The sequence below is a fragment of the Pempheris klunzingeri genome, chromosome 12, assembly GCF_042242105.1.
Source record: "Pempheris klunzingeri isolate RE-2024b chromosome 12, fPemKlu1.hap1, whole genome shotgun sequence".
Lineage (NCBI taxonomy): Eukaryota > Metazoa > Chordata > Actinopteri > Acropomatiformes > Pempheridae > Pempheris > Pempheris klunzingeri.
In genome coordinates this window covers 23703297-23725697 of record NC_092023.1, presented here as the reverse complement: position 1 = coordinate 23725697, position 22401 = coordinate 23703297, and the positions used below count along the sequence as shown (strand labels likewise).

Below are 22401 nucleotides of genomic sequence, written 5' to 3'. Positions count from 1 at the left end.
TTGACAGCTATTTATGTCACGGCTAATGAAACTTTAAGTAAAACAACACAAAAAAAACATGTCAGAAGTGCTAAATCAGACATCGCACCAAATTTTGTTTAGTAATTATAAATAAACAGGCCTTGTAAACACTGAATGTTGAGCTAAAAGATACTTAATGAATATGCAATCACATGACACAAAAGTAAAAGTAAGTTACACATTGTGACATCTGAGCTTCACACAAACACAAACCGGGATTCCGATTTTTTGGTGAGTCACTGAAGGCAGCCGCGTGACGTTGGCCGTTTTGTTTGTCATGGCGGGCTGAGGAGGTCTGAGCCTCCACTCTGTCAACTGTTTCCTGGATAAAAACGAAAGACTTCTTGGCAAATTCTACGACTTAACAACGTTAATTCAAGTAGTCAAGTTCAAATGTTAGGTTCGTGCTTTCGAGTTATTGAAAACCAGGTCTTCTGTCGGCCTTTCGCTCAGGAACAGTTTGACAGAGGACTGGAAGTTTGACGTGACGTCTGAAGATAAGTAAGTGCGATGGACGGTTCGCTGGTCAAAGACAACCCGCTGCTTTTACCTCTCAACAAAGAGAAAACGGTCTATGACGGGTTCGTCACAGTCCAGGTAAGTCACTGTGTCAGTGGGGTGTTCTCCTCACTGTCAACAACTACTGTCCGAACTACTTTCAAGACTTAAGCAATTTAAACATTTCTCCACATGGACAAATTCACAGAGTTGATAGAGTAAAATGTCCCACTTGTCCTAAATGTGTACGAGCCGATGGCAAATTCGGCACATATGAGATCCTCCATACCTTTAGATTAACTTTACTGTCATCATTTAGCTTACCGTCAGACTGCTAGGTCAGGCTTCAGTAACGTTAGTTAACTAGTGTGTGAGGCGACTGTGAATCACAACATTTGTACATAGAAGAGTTGTTACTTTATATGTGTGTTCATACTGAATTGAAGATCCTGCTGATCCAGATATGTTGAAACATGATGTTATACCCAGTGCACACTTAAACACTTGCACCGATAAACAGAGACACCTTGTATTGTTCCATTTGTCAGTGGAGAAAACACACTGCCAGATTTGCTGTTAATACTACAATATTGTTCTCTTCCTCGCAGGACCGAGACTTGAGAATAAGGATACTGCTGCCGCCAGATGGGCAACTCAAACGGGCCAGGTATGAATCATATTGACGGCAATCACACCCCTGTTGCAAATTGATATCCCAGATTTCGAGCAAGTATGGGGTTATGAGGAGTGTGCACAATAATGTAGTAATATAAGCCGCTGCATAAACAGCTGCTGTGTTTTATTCACTATTTTCATTGTTGTAACCGTGCATGTCTGTGTTCTCGTAGGCTGCACTGCTGCTGGCAGTTAAAGCACCTGTTGCGTGGGTATGAGCACATCGTGAAGCAGGTAAACTCAGCGTGCAGCACCAAGCCAATTGTTGGGTTTTATTGATGTATTTTGCTGCAAATTGAGCCTTAATATTTTTGCTGTTGTGCCTGCCAGCTCTTACTAAGTTTGGGTTGATTGTTCTGTATTTTATATTGGGTTTTTTTTTGTTTTTTTTTTGTCATGTCATTTGGGCTCCTTTGTGTTCTTCATTGTGCTTGCCGTCGTTCCTCTGCTCTCTGTCACCCATCAGGCTCCCCTCACTCAGAAGCAGAGAAAAATATTTTTCACTGTTTAATTAACATCGCCTGGAAAATGTCCCTATTTGTTATGTGGCCCCTCAGGGTTATTTGGATGAGATTGATATTTCACCCCGGGCTGCAAAGTTCATTATTTTCACAGCCTTTAAGCTATCATTAATTATTAAAGCTGGTGGCAGCCCCCATTAATCACAAACACTGTGTTTGATTTGAATGGCTGGCTAGAGGAAAAAAATAGACACTGTCACTTCATTATCCTCCCATTCAGCGATGTCTTTTCTCTCTTGTTTGACTTCTCGTAGAGGCTGCAGCAGTCGGCTGATCTTGTCAGTTTCATTCTGGAGCTGAAGACTGTCTTGGTAAGGAGGAGAATGGCACAGTGGTTAGCATGGTCACTTTGACATTGTTGCTTTATGAATAGGAAGTAAATGGAAACCTTCAGGCACTATCTATAGCCGTGATTGTGAGGCACACATGTACGTGTATGTTTTGTTGTATCGGTGAAAAGTGTAACAGCCTGTGCGCTCGCCACGGAGAAAAGACACACGACTTATTGGCCCTGCTTCAGTTTTGCTGTATTTATGTTGTTCGCGTTTAATAGAAGGAATGTGTTGCGATATGATGTGCACAGTAATCTGGGCTTAAAATAAGAAGCATTCTCTCTGTCGCTGCAGGAAGTGGGACTGAAGAGCCGTCCTGAGTGCCGCTCCATCCCACCTCCACAGTATTACTCTCAGCTCATCTCTGAGATGGAGACCCTTGGATGGGTCAAGTAAGTAACCATTAAGAACGCTACCACTTTATCTGGAACTGCGTTTTAAAGGAACATAAGTCTAAAAGATGTCACATATTGGGAAAGTTTGGCTGTGACTGCCATGTTTTCCCGCTGTAGGTGCCACAGATAGCTCACCTGTATTGTTTGTGGCAAATATTGACGACTGAAAAAATGCATTTATGAAAAATCTTCATCAGTATGCTGTAGTAGTCCACTGGTGTTTTCCTAAATATTTCTTTCATGTCTACATCCAAAATGAAGTATCAATCCATCTCAACCAGCCTTCCATTGCTTTCACATTAAGGGTTACTATTTTTATTGATTCATCTGTAATAATCTTCATGAAAAGTTATCAATCATTTTGTGTAGAAACCGGGAACTTGCCCATCACAGTTTTGCAGAGCAGAATGTGACATATTTGAATAGCCTTTTTTTGTCCGTGCAAAAGTCCAGAAGCCAAAGATTCTCAGTTTACAATGACATATAACAGAAAATCAGCAAATCTTAAGATTTGAGAAGCTCGAAGCAACAAACATTTGGCATTTTGGTTACACAAATGACTCAATCGATTAACTGATAATCAAAAAAGCTGCACATGCAGCTAGTAAATGAATAGACAAATAATAAAACGGTCTATTCAAAATATCTAACAAAATATCTTTCTCCAAATTCAACAAAATGTTTTGGCAAAACATCAGCTACAATAGACCTAATAATCAGGCTCCTCCAAAGTCTAACATAAAAATGGAACATATATATTAGTTACATCATAATTGTAATTATATTAATATATTGCAGAGATGATGGTAATGAGCTCAGTGCTGCAGAAGGCATCACATGACTGGAATTGTGGTGATGCGGTTGTCATCATAGCTCTAGTTACATCACCTGTTTCTGCCAATCTGCATAACAGACATTTCATGGAACTAGAGTCCGTTAAATGCATCTTTGCAACGCAGCTGAAACTGTGCTGTCATTCAAGCTCCATTTTCGTGCTTATATGAACAGAACATGCTGTACATGCTATCTGAAGATGTAGATGACTGCCCAAACAGTTTACGGATGACATTTTCTAAGAACCAATAACTTTCCTACTATTAGTGCTGCAAACCTGCAGTTGTTTCGGTCTGTAGTTACCTAAACGGTCCACATGCGTGTTCATAAATCATACATGGTTCGAACATGATCTATCTTTTTCTCCCCCCTCACCCCCCCAACCCGCGGCTAAAACAAGGGATGGGAAGCAAGGGAGAGAAACGAGAGCGAGAGCACATGAAAGAGTGATCAAGCGAGAAAGTGAAGCCAAACAGAAACTGAATCGTAGCGTTATCTGCTTCCTTATTTCAGTGTTGATGCTAAAATTTCCATCAGCATTCAGATTTCACATTCTGTACCCTGCTGAACATCAATTGGCTGGAGTGCAAGTGCAAATTTCAAGCGTGTTTACCTTCCCTTATTGCAAGCATGGCAAGAAGCTGCAGCCTTGTATGTTTATTGTATATTTATTTAAATATGAAATAAGTGTATCATCTGGTTTTCAAGGGGGTCTTTAAAGACGAGATGTGGCTATAACTATGATCAGTGCTGCTGAATGCATCGCCGCTAACTGTAAACAGCTGTTTAAATTGGCTTACGGTGAGAATCAAGAGATAATCAAATAAGTATTTTCTCTTAATGAACAACGTGGTAATATTCCCACCCCCACTTACATGGTCCCTGGACACTCTGAGAGTAATTTGCCTGCAGAGTTGCTCGCTGATGGAGCTTGTTTCACGATGATCTAGATATCAACTCTGTGCTTTTCCTTTCCTCTGCTTCCTCTGAAGCTGCACAGGGAACTTTATACCTCCTACATCTCATAGTTTGTGGACCATAAAAAGCCGATTGCAAGCAGACAGCGACAAGTTATTATTAAAACTGTAAGTTATAGATTTTTTGACTTTCGTGTATTTTCCCCAGAGGTAAGATTATCATAGGGAGGCTGCTTTAAACCGCTATATGGAGCAGTGTTTTTTTCCCCAGCAGTCTAAACTGATTGGAGAGCCTGCAACAACACAGCTCCACATTAACAAATGGCTCTTAATGACTTCCTTATTTTTAGTTATTGAGTTATAGTTAAATCCAGGTCACATTTAATAACTCTCAGCCCACGTGCAGTGACAGGCCCAGCTAATGCCATCGTCTCCACTTGTCAGGAGGGAAGAAGGAGGGGGCGGTGGTGGTTAGTAGGAAGATATCTATTCTCCCCCAGCTCAGATTAAGCCTTGACTACTACACTCATTTTCCACTTTGCTATTAATGACCACGGCTACAATTATGATATTAGCAAAATGCAAATGGCTCTAATTGAAGACTCTCAGGTTTTAATAGGAGAAGGGGGGGTGAAGGTATGCTTTATGCTGGAAATGGGACCAACATCATTTTCAGTGTCATGTTACGGTTAGGAGGCATTATACACAGTGGGCCTCAATCTCCAAAGCACTCGAGATTCGCTTAGCGTCTTAATTGGTATGGGCCGTGCTAATAGCCACCAGGGGTTTTCAGCTGTAATTCTGTCTGCTGATTGGGCCAGGTAAGTGAGTCTCTCTCTCTGTCTCTTCTCTCTCCCTGTGTGTCTCCATTTCTGCATTTGAGAGTGTGGTCATCTTAATTGGCTAGAGATGGCGCACCATGTGTTAATTAATGGAAAATGAGGTCAAGTAGGTCAGCTGCCATCACTCGGTGGCCTCAGAACGTGGCCCTGGAAGCTCCGGGGCTCATTACGGGCACAGCTGGCACTCCATGTTCGTAGCCTCTTGGTGTGCGTACAGAGGGTCCGTCTCTTCTTCTCTCAGTGTTATTACTCTGTCACACTGAGTTGCCGCTCTTCTGAGGCCAGTTATCGTGGCTCTCTGACAGGAGGGCTCTGTGGGGCCAACCAGGCCCAGGGCTGAGGGAGAAGACGCTTTTTAACATGGATTATTTTTTTCATATTTGTTTTGTTACATTAGTAGGCCAGCTAATAAATGACTCCTATAATCATGTGATGTAAATTAAATCACAAATAGTATTGGGATTTATGTAGTTACACCCAGTAAGTAATGAGAATGTCCTGGTTAGCGCCGTTGGACTGCAAACCAGGCTAATTCATATATAGGCGTCTCTGTGCTTTTTAACATTCGTGTGTGTGTGTTTTTTCTTTTTTTCTTGTGCATTTGATTTGCACATACATTGTTTTTGTGTTGTCCTCTATTTCCTCTACCCTACCTTGCGTATGCCATCATTTTGCATTTCTCATGCAACACACACAAGCACTACATATGTGTTGATTTCACTCTTCATTAATCACTTCGTTGACACAAAAAAAAAAAAAAAAAATCAGTAACGTGCGCACGCATACGAGCACAAACACGTGGTGTGCGCTGTATGGAGGCAGCTCACTTGGCTGTGGAGTTGCAAATGGGATGCTCTCATCAGTCTTCCCAGCAGGATGACTGACTGTCATGCTGTTTCCATCATGGCCAAGTAGGGGCGGCAGCTCGTCCCTGCCATCCTGGGTGTGAGACCTCAGAGGAGAGAAGATGGTGTGGCAGGGATGCACCAATGAGACTTTTTCTCTGCCGATACTGTTTGTAAAGTATTAAACCTTAAGAGCTGGTCGATACTAAATACTTTCTTGTCCTCTCTTAATACAGAATGAAATAAGTGGTGTAACATGCATCATATCTGCTATATGAAATGCAATTGAATATCATCTCTCTCATCATCAGGGTTTTTTGCATTCTGCCCATTTATTGTTTAAGAAAGTTAATTTCTACTTGGAAAGTGACTATTTTACAGGCCTTACTTCATTATCTTTCCTCAAGTATCTAATATCCACTTCCCTAGAGATGGCATAAGGTGTTACTGTTATACCCTGTCATGGATTGTACTTGCATGTAACAGACACGACAGTAATGACTTAAAGGGTCAAAGTTTAATCTACAGTAAGTAGAAGTAGCAAGTCCAGCTTTTCCCAATTTGAAAGCTTAAACCTTATTTGATGATATTTAAAGAAAGAGTTGGACTCAATAAGCAGATTCATACTTGATTTGAAGCCAACTCAGTACATACAGTATATACATGGTCACATTCCTCTAGCTTTCTATAGTAAAAGTAGTCACTAGATAGTGTTGGCATCCTGCCGGTAGAACAGATTGTTGTAAAAGATTAATTTAATTCCTTTTAAAAAGTCTTTTAACGTCCATTATGTGGCTTTTTAAAACGTGCAGAAAATACACACAGATATGGTGTTTGTCCATACGGCCTAACAGACTGGTAACAGTAGAAATACAAAGGATATGCAGTCATTTACTCAGCTGTCATAAATGAAATAGGATTAAAGAGGAACAGATTTTCCTTTTGAGAGAACCAGCAGTCTTTTATTCAGGCATTCGACAAATCACCAGCACTTTTTATTTCAGCGATTCAACTTCTTATTTATTGATTTGTTCATTTGGATGCTTGTCACTTCCTTCACTTCCATAGGTCTATTAGCTGGTCTTGCTTGACAGATTTGTGCATTTATTGCTGTTAACAGTAATGGGTGTTTTATGTCCCTGTACTTTTTGTAAATGTGAGCCTGAGATTCAAAGTAACCTGGATATTGTCTGTTGAAGTTCTCAGCAGTTTTCAGCTATTGTAACTCATTATTTGGTGACACTGATATCTGTATTGACACATTCCTAGAAGTGGCATTGTTTGTTTGCGTCTGTGTCTATGTTACAGGGAGGACATAGGGCAATGTTTTTGGGAAATTTTAATATGCATATGGTTTTAGAGAGTGGTGAAACTGAGTGAGAGTGGAACCAGAAATGAATCAGGTCAGCATGCAAGCAAGGGACACAGTGGAATTGGCGTGATCGTGATGTTGTGTGGATGGCAGTGTGTGTATGATTCTGTTGCACTGTTGCCCTTCGCTGGCGTTTGATTGGAAGTGCGCGAGCGAGCAGGCACTTTTATGAATCGGGCACATCGGACACCGTCTCCCATCATTCCATCACTTCCCTAAGTGTGCGTGTGTCATTCCTGAGCACACTGCTCACATCACTCCTCTCGAACACAGTCCATAAATCCTGGGCAGATATACAGCCATGTCAGCCTCGGCATAGAGCGTCCATCGTAATGTACTGTAAATCTGGAGGAGGACTGTGCAAATCCTTTGTCTCAGATCAGTCTTTTGTCTTCAGGCCTCAGTACACTAGAGAGGGACTTGAGAGGAGGAGGAACTGACTCCTTCATAGTGTGCTGGAGCCGCAATAAATCTGACAGCAGTGCTTGCGCTTGCTCGGGCTAGATCAGTGTTTTGTCCTCAGCCTCAATAGGTTATAATTAGCTCAGGAAGGAGAGGAACTGATTTACAGGTTGACTCGAGCTTGAAAATGTGAATCTACCTTAAGGTCAGAGGAGACACATCATTTTATGAGCTTGAATCAGACTCCTCAAACTGCTGAAGTCCTTCTGGTGTTAACTTAAATAGTTGCAGTATGATGTCACTGGTGGACATAGTTTTCTTAAAGCAAGCCAAATATGACACACACATTTTTCTCATTATGGCATTTTGAAGTTGATATAACAGATGTGATAGTGAACAGTTGAACAGAGTGCTGCAATAAAATTAACTTTGAGTCTTATCTCTTTGGACCTGACACGTACATCCATTATTCACTCTGGTCTCCACCAACTCCTGAGAAAAATATTTTGGTCTTTAGTTGCTTAATACTCGATTTTGTTCTCCAGCTAGTCAATATCTTGCTGGCTGGTAGTTAACAATAGGGCTGCAGCTAATTGCCATTATTGATCAGTCTGCTGATTATTCCCCTGATTAATCGATCACTGGTATGGTTTATAAAATGATAATAAAATATCTCACAGAGCTCAAGGTGACATCTTGTTTTGTTCGATCAACAGAAAGAAAGCAAAATATATTCAATTTAGAAAGACGGGGGAAAGAAGGAGAAAAGTAGCAAATCCTTTTTTTTGCATTTCTGCCTGAAAAATGAACAATTATTTGATTTTTGTTAGTTTGTTTTCTGTCAATCAACTAATTGATTAATCAGCTCTAGCATATAGCAGATTCATCAGAGTTTTTTCCACTAAATAGCAGCAACATGCTGCTGCTAAAAACTTGGTTGATGGTTTTATGCTGGTGACTATGGAAAGGTTCCTCCAACAGCATTTAGCCAATAAATAGACACAGAAACATTTGCTTAAAACCCAAACCAATTAAATGATTGTAGGATTAACAGCTCTGCAAGGCAAGGTAACCACTCAACTATTCATTAGTAGGAAACTGTGGGAGAAATTAGAAGAATTTATTTGATAGGGTTAGGGTTTTATAGTAGTTTTGAATTGTTATGTAAATGCCGCTCATTTTATCAAATATCCCTCAGGTCTTTGAATGCAACTTTGTTGATAGGTGTAAAATTGCCATGAAATAGGAAGTCACTCCAGCTCCACTGCATCAGATGATGTCAGATCTAATAGTACTGTGCAATCAACAGAGTGTACATACAGTCAATGTGTTTGGTTCGAGTCTTATAATAAAATCAGAGGTGTGACTGTGGCTTGAAAACAATGACCTCAGCCTAAGCCTGTTATATTCCTCCACTGAGCATTAAAAAGGTTGCTGGAGATGAAATCAAATTAGAATTTGGAGAAGAGAAGCCTGTAGTTATGTCCTGCCCGTTTTAGGGAGTGAATGTGGAGCTGGAGCGTGATGTAATGTCACTACGTTGATACCCGGAGTGATAAATCTAAAGGCAAAGTTGATGTCTCAATATTGCTCTCTGCAGCTGTGATTAATGATGGATGATCGCTGCTGTCACTTTACACCATTATGTGTACCCTTCTCTGTGAACGGATGTTGATTTATTGTGTGTATATATTGTGTATTGTGTGCGTCCATCATCAGGCTGCTCTTCATAGACACAGAGTTCCGAACATTGAGACTGAAGGCAGAGGATTCCTCTGGAAGGCAGCACATCCTCACTATTAAACTGAAGTCTAAGGTAAGACACACACTCTCCTGCACACACAGAAGCACACACACACACACACACACACACACACACAGTTTACTGTAAGGACTGGCTAATTTTCACACTGAAAATTATTCATCATCAAATGGAATACTAAAAAGCTTGATGTTGACCTATAGCCAATCCAAATCCAAACAGGGCGACTTCACCAAACGCATATGGGATGTTCAATTTGCTGATAGCAAATCAGTGATTTACATCTGCGCCCCTAAATCTAGGTCAAACTGGAGAGGGTGTGGAGAGACATGATAACCCGCTGTGACTGAGATGTAGCACAGATAAAACATCTCCACATAGACCTCAGCATGATGGAAAACCTTCCTCTATGCATGAGAAAACCAATACACCCACACTCATCTGCATAGCTGTTGTCTTTGCTCGCTGCTATTGAGAGAAATACACAAAACCTTTAGCTACTGTAGGTAAAGGTTACCTACTGTAGGTAAAGGCAGGCTGGTGAAATAGCAGTGTAATGCAGGGTGTTTGAAATGTTTGCACTTGCACGTCACATATCTCCAAATTGTCAGATAAGAGGTGAGTGTGTGTTTAATGATATTTTGTCCCAGGAACACACATAATGGTTTTGGTTGATTGAAGTATTGAATTAGATTCATCTACATCAGACTCTTGTAGTCAGAGTGCGCTAAAATAGACTTCTGCATTCTCCAAATCTGGTAATTATGTATGAATTCAGTTCTTGTGACATTAAAGTGCTCCTCATGTTGCTGTAGCGCCCACCAATAAGCTCAAGGATCTCCATCAGTCCCCAGGGACCATTACAAGAACCACTACTCTAGTAAACGAATGTCAATAAAAAATTGCTTACTAAGCCAAGTTTAGGTGCCAAGTTTATTAAAGTAATTCTGATTCTGATTACAAACTTGGCTCTGATTTTCATACTTTTAGGAATCCTATCCATCAGTTGCCAGAATATTGTACTCACCAAAGTTTCTGCTAAAATCTGAGAACAAAGTGACACTGCCACAACAAAGTCTGGGGCAAGAAACAGGAGCAGTCAGATAAACAAATTATTTAAACCACTTTATCTGGAGATGAAATCAATTACACAGGAAAACTATTAATACACAGTAATGGCAAGTATGGTAGGTCAAAGGTGAACCAGGAATTTGTCCCTGAAATGCATGGACGTATTAAGAGAGCTGTGGACAGTGCAGCAAGTCAAACCTGCTTGGCTCTAGTGGCTAACTGTGGTCGTGCATACACAGCACTGATATCTATGACTGCCCTGAATGCCTGACTCAAAGATGGCGACGAGTTACTTGGTTGGGAATTCCTCACCAAGCGTATAAGCCAAAAAACTTTTTGAACTTCCAGGTTTCCCCCTGGGTGGTGTAGCCCACTGCACATGCTCTTCAGAGGTTTTCCTGCTGGTCCCGCCTTTTTCCACACAGACTTAGCATTGGGATGACGCATTGAAATACAAATTGCATTTTTTAGTCTTGGAGAAAGCTTTGCAATTGGCAACAATTTTTATTGTCAATTAAAGTCATTTGTGAAGCAAAGTAGCCAAACGTTCTCTGGTTCCAACTTCTCAGGTGTTGGGAACTGCAGATTTTGTTTTATTTGATTCTAAATTGAATTTGTTGGGATTTTGGAGTGTTGGTCCAACAAAAAAGCATTTTGAAAATGTGACATTAGTTTCAGGGTACCGTAATGTCATGTTTTAAATTGACCAAACGATTAATTGGTTATTTGGTAAAATAATAGATACATTGACGATGTGCCCAACCTCCACTCAACACTGACCCGACAGAGTTCTTCCTGCCACTGTTGCCTAATACAATACCTGATGCTGCTCATGTGGGGATTCTTGAATACTTAATGTTGAATTCCTGAATCGTTGGGTCTCTCTCTAATTAAAGAGTTTGGTCTAGACCTGCTCTTTATGGAAAGAACCTTGAGTTAACGCTGTTATGAATTGGCGCTATATAAATAAAGATTGATTGATTGATTGATTGATTGATTGATTGATTATCAGTTGCTGCTAACCCTAAATACATTCATGCTTTTGGGTTATTCCCAAAATTCGCCTTTGTTTACTCCTCCAGATACACTGTTTAACATTGGACTTTGTTTTTAAACTTGTCTGATTGTTCCTCTGCTCTGGTTTCTTTCTCCTTCAAACTTCTTTTTAGTTAGGTCACCATAGGTCCACATCTGTATTGCAGATGCAGAAAAGCAGAGAATTTCAGAAAGTAATTAACTTGGAGAGTATAATGGTCTTTCAAAAGATATATGATGGCCAAAACTACAGAAAAGGTATGAAACTGAAATTGCGTTGAAGTCAGGAAAACCTTTTATGACAAGATCAAATTTTGCATATTTTTCCAATGTGACTTGAAACTAGAGATATGATGATTCTAAATTTGCAATGAAAGGAACATATATTTAAAAAATATTTTCAAAATGGCAAACTACTGTACAAATAAAGGTACAGTCCTCTGAAACTCTTTTCTTAAAATCTCAGTCAGAATGGAGCGTCTTGTAGCTGGCAGGAGTGTAAGTATCGCACAGTGGGGTACTGTAGGCATATTGGGTGAGTGGCATGGTGTGGTGGTGCTTACCTAAGCCCAGATGACATCCACCGGGGACAAAGGAGGGTGGTGGGACCCCACTCTGTGCCCACCTGGCCCTCCTCACCCCTCTGGCACCGGGTAAAAATAGCTTGGAGTCCTCCCCGCGTTCCAGCTGCTTCCACCAGATCCAGCGCCAGGTCATCCCTCACCAGGCACAGCCAGGGAGGAGGCAGCACTGGCAGGGACCCACGCAGGCTTGGATGGTAGGGGAGTGAGAGAGGAAGAGCGCAGGGAAAGGATGTTGAAGGTGAACACAGAGGAAATCTGGCTCATATGTACTGACCAAAGCCTCCTCGAAAGGGCTTAAGGAGGTTTTGGCAACATATTTAAGCTGACCACCAGCACTAATGCCAGGGCTCTTTGTAAACTCTCAAATAACAGACGGTGTGTTCAATATAATAAGCACAAACAGATAAATGCCAATTGCTGATAAAGGCCATGTAAAAACCATTAAGGAGGGGTGGAATAACCTGTATTAGAACGACTCGCCTGATAAATTCTGCATAATGTATTTTCACAGCACTAACTGAACATTTACTAAGCGCTGTCCCCATAGTTACTGTTACTATGCTTGCCAAACTTTCTTTTCTTACACAGCACATATGCAGTTATGATGGCTATGATAACCAGTAATCAGTGGTGGAAGAAGTAGAAATACTACAGGCAAAAATTAAAGTATCAAAATTGCAAGAGCTCATTATGCAGAATGACCCATTTCACAGTATTGAATTATTATAGAACATTATATGATTTTGCTTTTGTCACTAGCAAATACATGGAGCATTTTAATGTTTGTCAGTGCAGAGCCAGTTTTACATACTTTGTGTCCTACTGGGTAGATTAGTAGTATAGTACTGCATCATATGAAAATATCCTGTGTTTTTATGTAAAAAGTAACTATTAATGTAGAGCAGTACAAATTAGCATAACATGGAAATACTCAAGCAGAGTACAAGTACCTCATGACTGTACTGAAGTGACTTGAGTAAATGTACAGTCACATTCCAGCACTGCTAGAACTGATGGAGGTAAACAGAAGCAGCTTCTTATTTGGTGCCAGAAACTATCCAATAGCTTATTAAGCTAATGTTAGCTCCATGGCTGACTGATGTTTCCAACAACCTTGTAGAAGGTGTAAGAAGTATTCAGAAATCAGGATTCAGAAATTAGCAACATAATCCGCGAATGAATAGAGTGTCTCTGTCTGAAAATATGACATGAGTCTGGTGCTGTACATTGTACTAAATTATCTAGACAATACAATGGTGGACCTCCAGTCCAGTTTCCCCTTACACACTAAGAAACAATCGCCGAAACTCTGCGTCACAGAGGTTGCAGAATGCTCACGTCATGTTCCATCTTGTACACCCACAGCACCCTGCAGAGCCGCCTGAATGCTCAGCTGACCTGCCTGTCCCCCTGGCCATAACCTGGACACCACAGGTGAGTAAGTGTGCACGGACACAGCATATACTAAAACTAGTCTTCTAGCCCAGAATTCAGTTTTTTGAAATGCTGCTGAAAGGTGTATTTCTGTCAGCAGGGTTAATAGTTAAGTTGGTCGTACTCATGTTCAAAAACATTAACTAAAAAAACTGAAGCTGTATTGAATTAGATATTAATATTAATGAATATTTTTGAGGTAAAAATATTCAAGTCTTAATTTAAAGTTTGACGAATATGAAAATGGTCAGCAAGCATGTTGAGGCTAAGCTACTGTATACTGTTTTTATAGATTAACCCTCATTTCATGCAGCTTGTGTCTGTATGCATTCTATGATCTTCTCACAACACTCCCCATCATTTCAGGCAAGGTCCACTGTGATAAAGTGGCTGCACCATAATGCACTAAAAATTACAATTAAAAAAAATCGCTGATGGCCTTAGGGCGCCACATTTTTTTTACTTTTATTCATTTGATCTAACTTGACGATGCTCCACTCATCTGTAACTTCTCCAGTAATACTGTTGCAGTGGCTGCTGATGTTCTTAGTAGTGAATAGTAGAAGACGTTTGGAAAGTTCTGGAGATGCTGCTGTAATTCGGTTCTAATGCAGCCATCATGGTGTGAGCATGTTAAATCACCCTGACCCCTGCATTAACAAAACACACTACACACACACACCTCAGCAGGGCCATAGGTTTGCTCTGTGTGTGGTGGACACGGTGAAGTCAGGGGTTCTTCCATATAAAAGAAATTTAAAAACACAAAAATCCTGAAACTATGTGAGTGCTGTTGGTGGTAGAGAGAGGCTTTGTTAGATGTTTCCTGCATCAAAAATTGTAGGGGAAAATTTCCGGAGCTCAAGCTGACCAATCACAGACCTTCGTCCATGTGGAATCTCTGTATCACCCTGTGTGTGTTTTTTAGGTCGCACTCATCAGCCACATGGGTGGGTGCTGAAGCTACACCACAACCTCCTAACGCACAACTCTAAATCCACCTTAAGGCCTCAAAAAGCCTGAGAGGTGGACTTGCACTTGCTGCTTACTTACACAGTAACTGTAATGCCCTTCATGATTTGCCTTCCAATGAGCACACGACGTGTCCCTTATCATCCTTTTTGTACTGTATGCTGAAAGACGACGCTAAATTCAATCGTCCCATACTGCATTTGTGAAAGGTCATGGCGGATAGACATCTAGACATTTCAAGGCCACAAACGCCCAGTTGTTATGTCATGAGAATCGGCCTATTATGCCAAGCACATTATTTATTTGTCAGATGTATTTGATATTTTTGAGATTGTTTCCATTTAAGCCTCGGATGAGGACGGAGACGTTTGATGTCTCCATTTAATGTCTCATAATGTGACGTTTCGAGGCCCTCTGACACTTAAACTGTGATTAAGGGCTACACAAATACACTTGACTCATCCTGTGCTACCTATTGCATAATTTGACAAAACACTTTTCCACCTCCTGTATGAAGACTTTTTCCTCCAGCCCCTCAAATGTAGTCCACTGTAATTGGCATGAAAGTGTTTTGATGTAAAACCAGCTGTGCGCTCTTTGTATCTCTTTGCTTCCTCGTTATTGTTGTTTGCCGTCTTGCTTCTTTCACTCCGGCTCTGCTTTTCATCTCTGTCACTGCCTCTGAGTCTGAGTGTCACTTACTCACTCACGCACAACCACACACACACACACACACACACACACACACACACACACACAGTCACACCAGTGGTTTCTTTTTCCATCATAAAAAACTAGTGCTCCATATCTGAGCATTGTACTGGGCCGTTCTCTAGTTTTTCAAATAACAAATGTGTGTGTGTGTGTGTGTGTGCGCGTTTGTTGTGCGTGCATGTGTGGGTGTGTGTGTGAGTGACAGAGATGATGTAGGCACAAATCAGAGAGGAGAGAACAGCGAGGAAGAGAATTTAAGCAGAGAGATGCTAAAGTGTGTGTGTAGGTGTGTGTGTGTGTGTGTGTGTGTGTGTGTGTGACTGTGTGTGTGTGTGTGTGTGTGTGTGTGTGTGTGTGTGTGTGTGTGTGTGTGTGTGTGTGTGTGTGTGTGTGTGTGTGTGTGTGTGTATGTGGAGCTGATACATGGCAGGCGTACAGTGAGGACCAGCTTAGAACAGCGCTACCGTATGGAGCCTGTCTGCCTGCTGGGCCGTTGATGGATCTCTCCCACACTGCAACATGAAGTGTGTGTACGTTTGTGTGTGTATCTCTGTGTGCGCGCGCGCCTGTGTGTACTGATGTGTATGTGCTTGCATCTGTGCCAAGTGTGTTTTTGTCTGATGTGTGAAGGATGTGTGTGTGTGTGGCGGGGGGAAGGGCCTGTCTGTCGGCAGTCCTGACATGTTCATTTGAATGAGTAATTATTGCCTGCTCTGTTGCAGGGCCAAGACATGCCACTCTGTGCATTTGTGTGGAACTAGAATGGGAAGAGAAATAAACCTCTGTCTGTGTGTGTGTGTGTGTGTGTGTGTGTGTGTGTGTGTGTGTGTTTGTGTTGTGTGTATTCTGTGTCCTTTGTGCTAGCAGACTACACAAAGGTGATTTTTAACAACCAAAAACTGCATGAATTAAGAAATGTGGGAGGTTTTAGTGTGTGTTAGTTGGTTCAAAGTCCTGCCTGTGTGTGTGTTTGTGTTTTATCTAAGCACCTTTTATATAGTTTAGAAATTCAGCAGCCCAGGTGGAAAAGCGTGCAGTGATAAATCTCAGGTTGGTGTGCCCCCCCCTGTCTGTGTGTCAAAGTGCCCTTCGTGAAGATGCTAAATGTTGAATTGCTACAAAATGTAGAAGAAAGATTTAGTCTGAGAAATGAATGTGATGTCATTTCTTTTGTGTGATTGACAAACAGCAAAAACAGAAGGGGTTTCAGTTGGCATGGATATGAAGCAAAACAGCGGTGACTAGTACAATGTTTGGTGTTTCACTGGATAAATGACAAACTTAATGACGATGATAAACTGTATTCCACTGCTTCGCACTGGCCACGCACAAGTAAACAGTATTTTGAGGTAAAACTGCATAAGCAGTTGATGTTTCATGACATTTAGTCAAGTGAGGATGTGGACTACTTCACTTGTTATTGGTGAGTCCCTGAAGAGAGCGTGAGGCAGGTTTCACCACAGGTTTGACACACTTAACTAAATCCTCCCACACCCCTCTGAAATGATATTTCTTTCATAACAAATATCATGAAAACACAAAAATACATAGCATCAAAATAATCATTTTACATACATTTTTATCAAAGTACTTAAGAAAACAAACTCTGTTCTGTCCATGTGCATGCACACTGCCATTTGATTAGAATAAACACAGCAATAGAAAAAGGTAAAGAGGAGGAAAAAAAGAAAAGAGCAACCCGGGTGCCCACTGAATCCCTTTCCATATATATTCCAGATATATTCTACATTCTGTAAACTCTGACTTTATTATTATTATTATCGCTAAAAAATAAAACAAGTAGTGCAATGCCAATCCAGATGCATCTAAAATCAAATATTAATAAGTTAATAGCTAATTTTTGCTAATTGATAGCAAATGAATATGAATTAATAAATGTACATCTATGAATGTACATGATAATAGTTCAAACCTCTTTAAGCTCTCGTTTGTGTCTGTATGTCAAACTGAGAGTGAGCGAGTTGATAAGACGGAGTGAAATCAAATAAAACACTTAGTGAAGCATACAGGTGGCTCACACACTGGAAGTCACAATCATAAGCTCTTACTTTGACAGGAAGCTGGCACTGTGCCAATGTAGCTCCTGACTTTTTAAAACTGGCTCTTCCTTGAAGAGAAAAAAAAAACAAATAAGCTTTGTCATCATCATGTTAACTTTAGCAGCCCTGTTTGCTCTCTGAGCTGTGATCTGTTCATCAAGACAGACATGAACATGCTTTTCTACAGTCCCACGGTGCATTCACTGACTTGCTATATAGACCTAATTAATGATCACTTTACCTGATTGAGTGTGTTTCCCTCTAAAATTCCACTTAAGTGCTGATTAATCACATTAAGTGTGATTTTACAAATTTGTGGTTGGGCTTCATTCTGATTATATTTCTCCATTCTTAGTTCCTTTATACATGTGAAGCTGCTCTGTGAGAGAGGAATTGTTTGAAACTGGGTTGAAAACAGTCAAGTTAAACAGCATCCATGTAAAGAGGAGTGAATTCTTTCAGCCTGGCCGCTTTTAAGAGCTAAATTGAGGTCAGTGAGAGATGGCATAAATAGATAATATCTCAGCTCAGATTCACTCTCTTTCATACTTTCTTCTAGCCCTCCGCTCTCACTCATGTTCTTCTCACAGATACAGCAGGAATTCAATTACCAGCTCGTCTTCCTTTTTTTTTTCTTCTTTATGAACTGGGCCTAGCGCAGTTATCCTGAGCTGTAACCGTAATCATGCCACTGGCATTAATTGGGCTGTAATTGCTGAGGCTCTCAGCACCTGGACGATGCTTAATTGTGTGCACTGTGCTGGCACAATGACCCATAATTTTTGGTTCATTTTTTCCCCTAATTTTTTCCCTCTCATTCCATCTCTATTGCTCTCTGACACCTATCAGCCTCCCTTTTCTCGTGTGTGTGTGTGTGTGTGTGTGTGTGTGTGTGTGTGAGCACGTGCTTAAGAGCATGTGTGTGCACCTTAAGCTGTTACAGTTTTTACCAACTGGTCAGTTGCTATCTGCACTTTCACTTCACTCCAGTTGCCTCAAATAAGACGTGGCAGTAGAAGCATTTGGTTATATCAAAAACTCAAAAGAACAATGAACATTTTCATGTTATAACAAACTAATAATCCAATTAAAGGATGGTCTGCGTCTGTGTCACGCTCTTCTTCTGACTGTGGTGAGTGCACTCATGAGGATAAACCTAATCCCAATTGGCTGTTTCCATGCTGCTAAGCATCATTTAGTAGCAAATGGCTTTTTACTTTTAGTATGATCAATCTCTTATTTCTTGCAATTAATTGCCCCCGAAAATATCTGGGACACTGATGTACATTTTGGGGAAATATTGAACTATTTCATTAAAGTCAGAGTAAAGTAACTTGAGCAAAACATCACGGTCATGCGCCATTAATACTCACCTTTGCATTCCATTGTGTTTTAAAATCAGTCAAAGTTGGAAACTGGACTGCTGCTAGCTCGCAAAGAAAGAGGTGGCATTTGGAGTTTGGACCCCGTTTCCTTCAGTAGCAATGAAGAGGTTGTTTAGAACAGAAGCTTCACTTCTCTTGGAACCCTTTGGAATTCTCTAGTATTGTGACCTAATGTAAGTGACCCTGTGGTTTGTCAGAGCACTCTGGAACAGCTCCACAGTCAGTTCCTGCTGGTTTTGGATTCCCTGACCGAGTTCTGGGATGTCCTGGACGAGATTGACAGTAAGACCTGGATTCTGGAGCCGGAAAAACCCAGCCGGTCCGACACCATGAGGCGGATCGCCATCGGTACTGTACAGTATAGTGTCCCACCGGAGATCATGTCACACATACAGCAACACGAATGTGATAAAAAAAAAAAAAAGGAACTTATTGTCCCTGTGTGTGTGTGTGTGGGGGGTGTGTGTGTGTGTGTGTGCAGGAAACAATGTGTCCATCAAAGTGCAGGTGGATCCTAGACATCCTAAAATGCTGCCAGAGTGCTGCCTGCTGGGAGCCGAGCATGGTGAGTAGGACCCAAGAGACAAACGTGTGTTTTCAGGCAGCATATCTGCACTAATACACACCGAAAACTGACACAGTGTTATAGCACTATAACATCGCCACTAAATCACTTGTGAAGGTATTCTAAGGGATTGCAGGTGACACACTGAGATGACACTCCCCAAAGAAAAACTGAGTTAAACTGACGCATAGAGAGTCGGCCAGTGAATGTAACAGCAGAGGGTGGCACAACTAAACTCCTCCTCTTTCTTCCTTGTGAACCAGCAGCTACTGGAAGCGTGGTCACTTAGTGGCTGCTCGTGGGTCATGATGTCACAGCTTCCTTTTTTCATCACTGTCAAGCAGGAAGTACATTTGATTTGGCGGCTGTGGCTCAGTGGTAGGGGGTTCGATCCCCAGCTCCTATGGGTCAACATGTCGAAGTGTCCTTAGGCAAGACACTGAACCCCAACTTGCTCCTGAAGCCTGGCTTCATTGTGTGAATGAGTATGAAAGAATAGTCTCCTCCAAATTACATCCCTCCTGTATGAATGGTGTGTGAATGAGGATGTGATGGAAAGCGCTTTGAGTAGTTGAAATAACTAGAAAGGAGCTATACAAATACAGACCATTTACCATTTTAGAAGTGGGACGCAATGAAATCTGGAGTTCTTCGAACAGACAAAAAAAAATGATTGATGCAATTTACTTTACAGACATTAATATGAACCTAGCACACAGCACACTAGAATGAAATAGTTTCTCATAATTCCCAGAAGTCCAGCAGAAGAATAAAAGAATGCGGCCTAAATTTCTGTCTTATCCAGTGCTGCAGGATTCAGTCCTAAAACCAGGAAATGAGTCTGCATCTTAGTTAGATGCCTGAGATATGATCTGTGGTTAACACAAGCATTATGACATTTTCACGTCACATCAGTAATTCCCCACTTTCAAATTGTGAAGCTTCTACATGTCTCAAAAAGCGGCTGCTAGCAAGTGGTCGGGGACCTTAAACATCATCACGCTGAACACAGACATTCATTTTCTTACTAGTCTGCCGTCACTGCCTCTAGTCTAGTTACTCATGCTGCTGCTGCCCATTCTTACTCAGACTTTCCAACCTTATCCATTTATATTATCTCACGATTGCAGTTTTTTCAAATTGTGGTGTAGTTCATGCAACTTCGGGGTAGGTCGTTTCTAGACGAACGTTACCTTTTACTTCTGCTGATTGCAATTATGGTTCAAAAAGTGGTTCATTTGTGCAGATCATCCTGCTGAAAAAACATGTAAGTATCTTAAACTTTTGTTTGCCACAGAGCTAATTTTCTGCAATAACCCAGAGAAACAATTCCACTGGTTTATTGTCACGGCAACCAGGGCGATGCTAACTTCCAGGCCGGCCTACAAATGAATGTTGGCCCTGCAGCACCGTGTTAACGCTATAAATGATGATTAGCTTCATCGATGGAGAGCTGTGACTGAGATTACACTGTATTCACATCTCTCAGCACAAGAATGAAAAAGTGAAATAAATAAAATATAATAATGCTGCAGTGACTTCTGATATGTAATAGTGGTATAAATATGTATAGGTACAGTCCTTTTTTCAAAAACAAGCAGAGGAGTTTCTTTCTCTGCAGATGTCCCTCTCAGGCAGCGTTCTGCCTCAACAAGCTCCACCAATCAGGTTATGCAGCACGAATGTGGCCTGAGAGACAAAACTCAGGGTAAAATGCAGAACAGTCAGGTTAAAGGTCAGAGGACAGTGTTTAGAAGACTAGTAAGAGAAAATCAAAGTCAAACTGTGGGTGGACATATTAGAATTTGAAAAGTGAAGGGTGCATGTTCACCCCCCCCCCCTGTGAAATGACTGTCGGACAGTTTGCAACATGTTCACTATAACTGAACAATCCAAAAGCGTCACACAAATCTCCTCAGACTGCAGCGACTCCACTGAAATGAATCTATTTGGATATTTTGCCGCTTAAAATGCAGGTGTGACAGCATGTAGTTGCATTGTGAATCAAAGGTTCTTTTAACCTGTTTATTATTTCTCTGATTAATTAGTCTGTAACATGTCAGCAAACATGGGAAACTACCCCACAAAGTGACATTTTTAGATTTGTGTTGCTAAAGGAGAGGAGTGAGAGGCAGCAAATCAAATCATAACCGAGAAGCTCGAACATGCAGATGTTTGTCTCTCTTAGGTTGGTTAAACGCTGAATCAAAATAAGAGAAGGAACTGTGTCCTGAACCTCTCCGTAAGCCCCAAAACACTGCAGTCAGATGCCAGTTGTCACAGGAGGAATCTGCCAGCAGAGGATGAACCCAGGCAATAAAGTACAAATGCCGCCTGTGCCCAGTATTCAGATCAGATCAGAGTGACGCTTTTATGGCGGGCATGAAAAAGGAGCAGGCTGCTTTTCCAATGATCTCCACGTCTCTCCTTCAACCAGAATGGTTGTGTTGTCTATTGTCTGCCGTCGTGTCAGAGGACTTGCTGCCAGAGCGGCACGTTTTCAGTCTGAACACGCCAACACTGGAGCCAGCCGGCGAGCTTCGGCTCCAGCTCTCTATTTAAGTTCCTGTCAATTGTCGGCCATTGTTTCTGTAAACCCAAGGTCACGCAACTCCTAGCCTGTTGCCTAGCAATTCAACTCAAAAGATAATAAACACATACACACTTCAGCCACCAAGATGGGAGGCAGGCGGTGACCCTCAAATACAAGGGGTCGCACAGAAATATTGCTTTTTGCATGTAGGAATAACAAATAGTGAAAGTGATGAGAGCTGCACGGACACAAAGCTCCCCTGTGGAACAGAGGAAGCAATGATGGTCCATGTGTGACAGCGGTGACGCCGCTGTCTGTGCTGGACCGGGCTGTTGTCAAATAACAGACGGCGTTCGAGGGTATGCAGAGTATGTTTTTTTTTTTTTTTTTGAGACAGTCTAATTTTCTGAGGGCTTCTATACAATAACAGCGAATCTGTCGGTGCTTGAAATGTGTGAAAAAGAAGACTTTTCAGACCTTAATTAGTTGTACAGTTTACAAAACCAAATCTTTCCCTTTCTTTTGCTGTTGCAGTGGTGACTCCGCTGAGGAATAAGCTCAACGCCAACATGCACTTGTGGTAAAGTTCTCATTCCTGACTTTCTACTAAGCCACGTCATAATGATTACTAA

The 22401-nt window shown here is 41.3% G+C and overlaps 1 protein-coding gene across 1 annotated transcript in view; it reads left to right on the top strand.

The window, feature by feature from the left end:
• Window positions 1-373: 373 nt before the first annotated feature.
• fancl (FA complementation group L) overlaps window positions 374-22401 on the top strand; it is a 27670-nt gene continuing 5642 nt past the window's right edge. The window contains exons 1-10 of the mRNA XM_070840724.1: window positions 374-618; window positions 1128-1186; window positions 1368-1428; window positions 1970-2026; window positions 2342-2439; window positions 9374-9470; window positions 13472-13540; window positions 18869-19019; window positions 19153-19236; window positions 22304-22349. Of these exons, the coding sequence (XP_070696825.1) occupies window positions 532-618; window positions 1128-1186; window positions 1368-1428; window positions 1970-2026; window positions 2342-2439; window positions 9374-9470; window positions 13472-13540; window positions 18869-19019; window positions 19153-19236; window positions 22304-22349 (809 nt within the window). The 5' untranslated portion in view covers window positions 374-531. The remainder of the gene's footprint in view (window positions 619-1127; window positions 1187-1367; window positions 1429-1969; window positions 2027-2341; window positions 2440-9373; window positions 9471-13471; window positions 13541-18868; window positions 19020-19152; window positions 19237-22303; window positions 22350-22401) is intronic.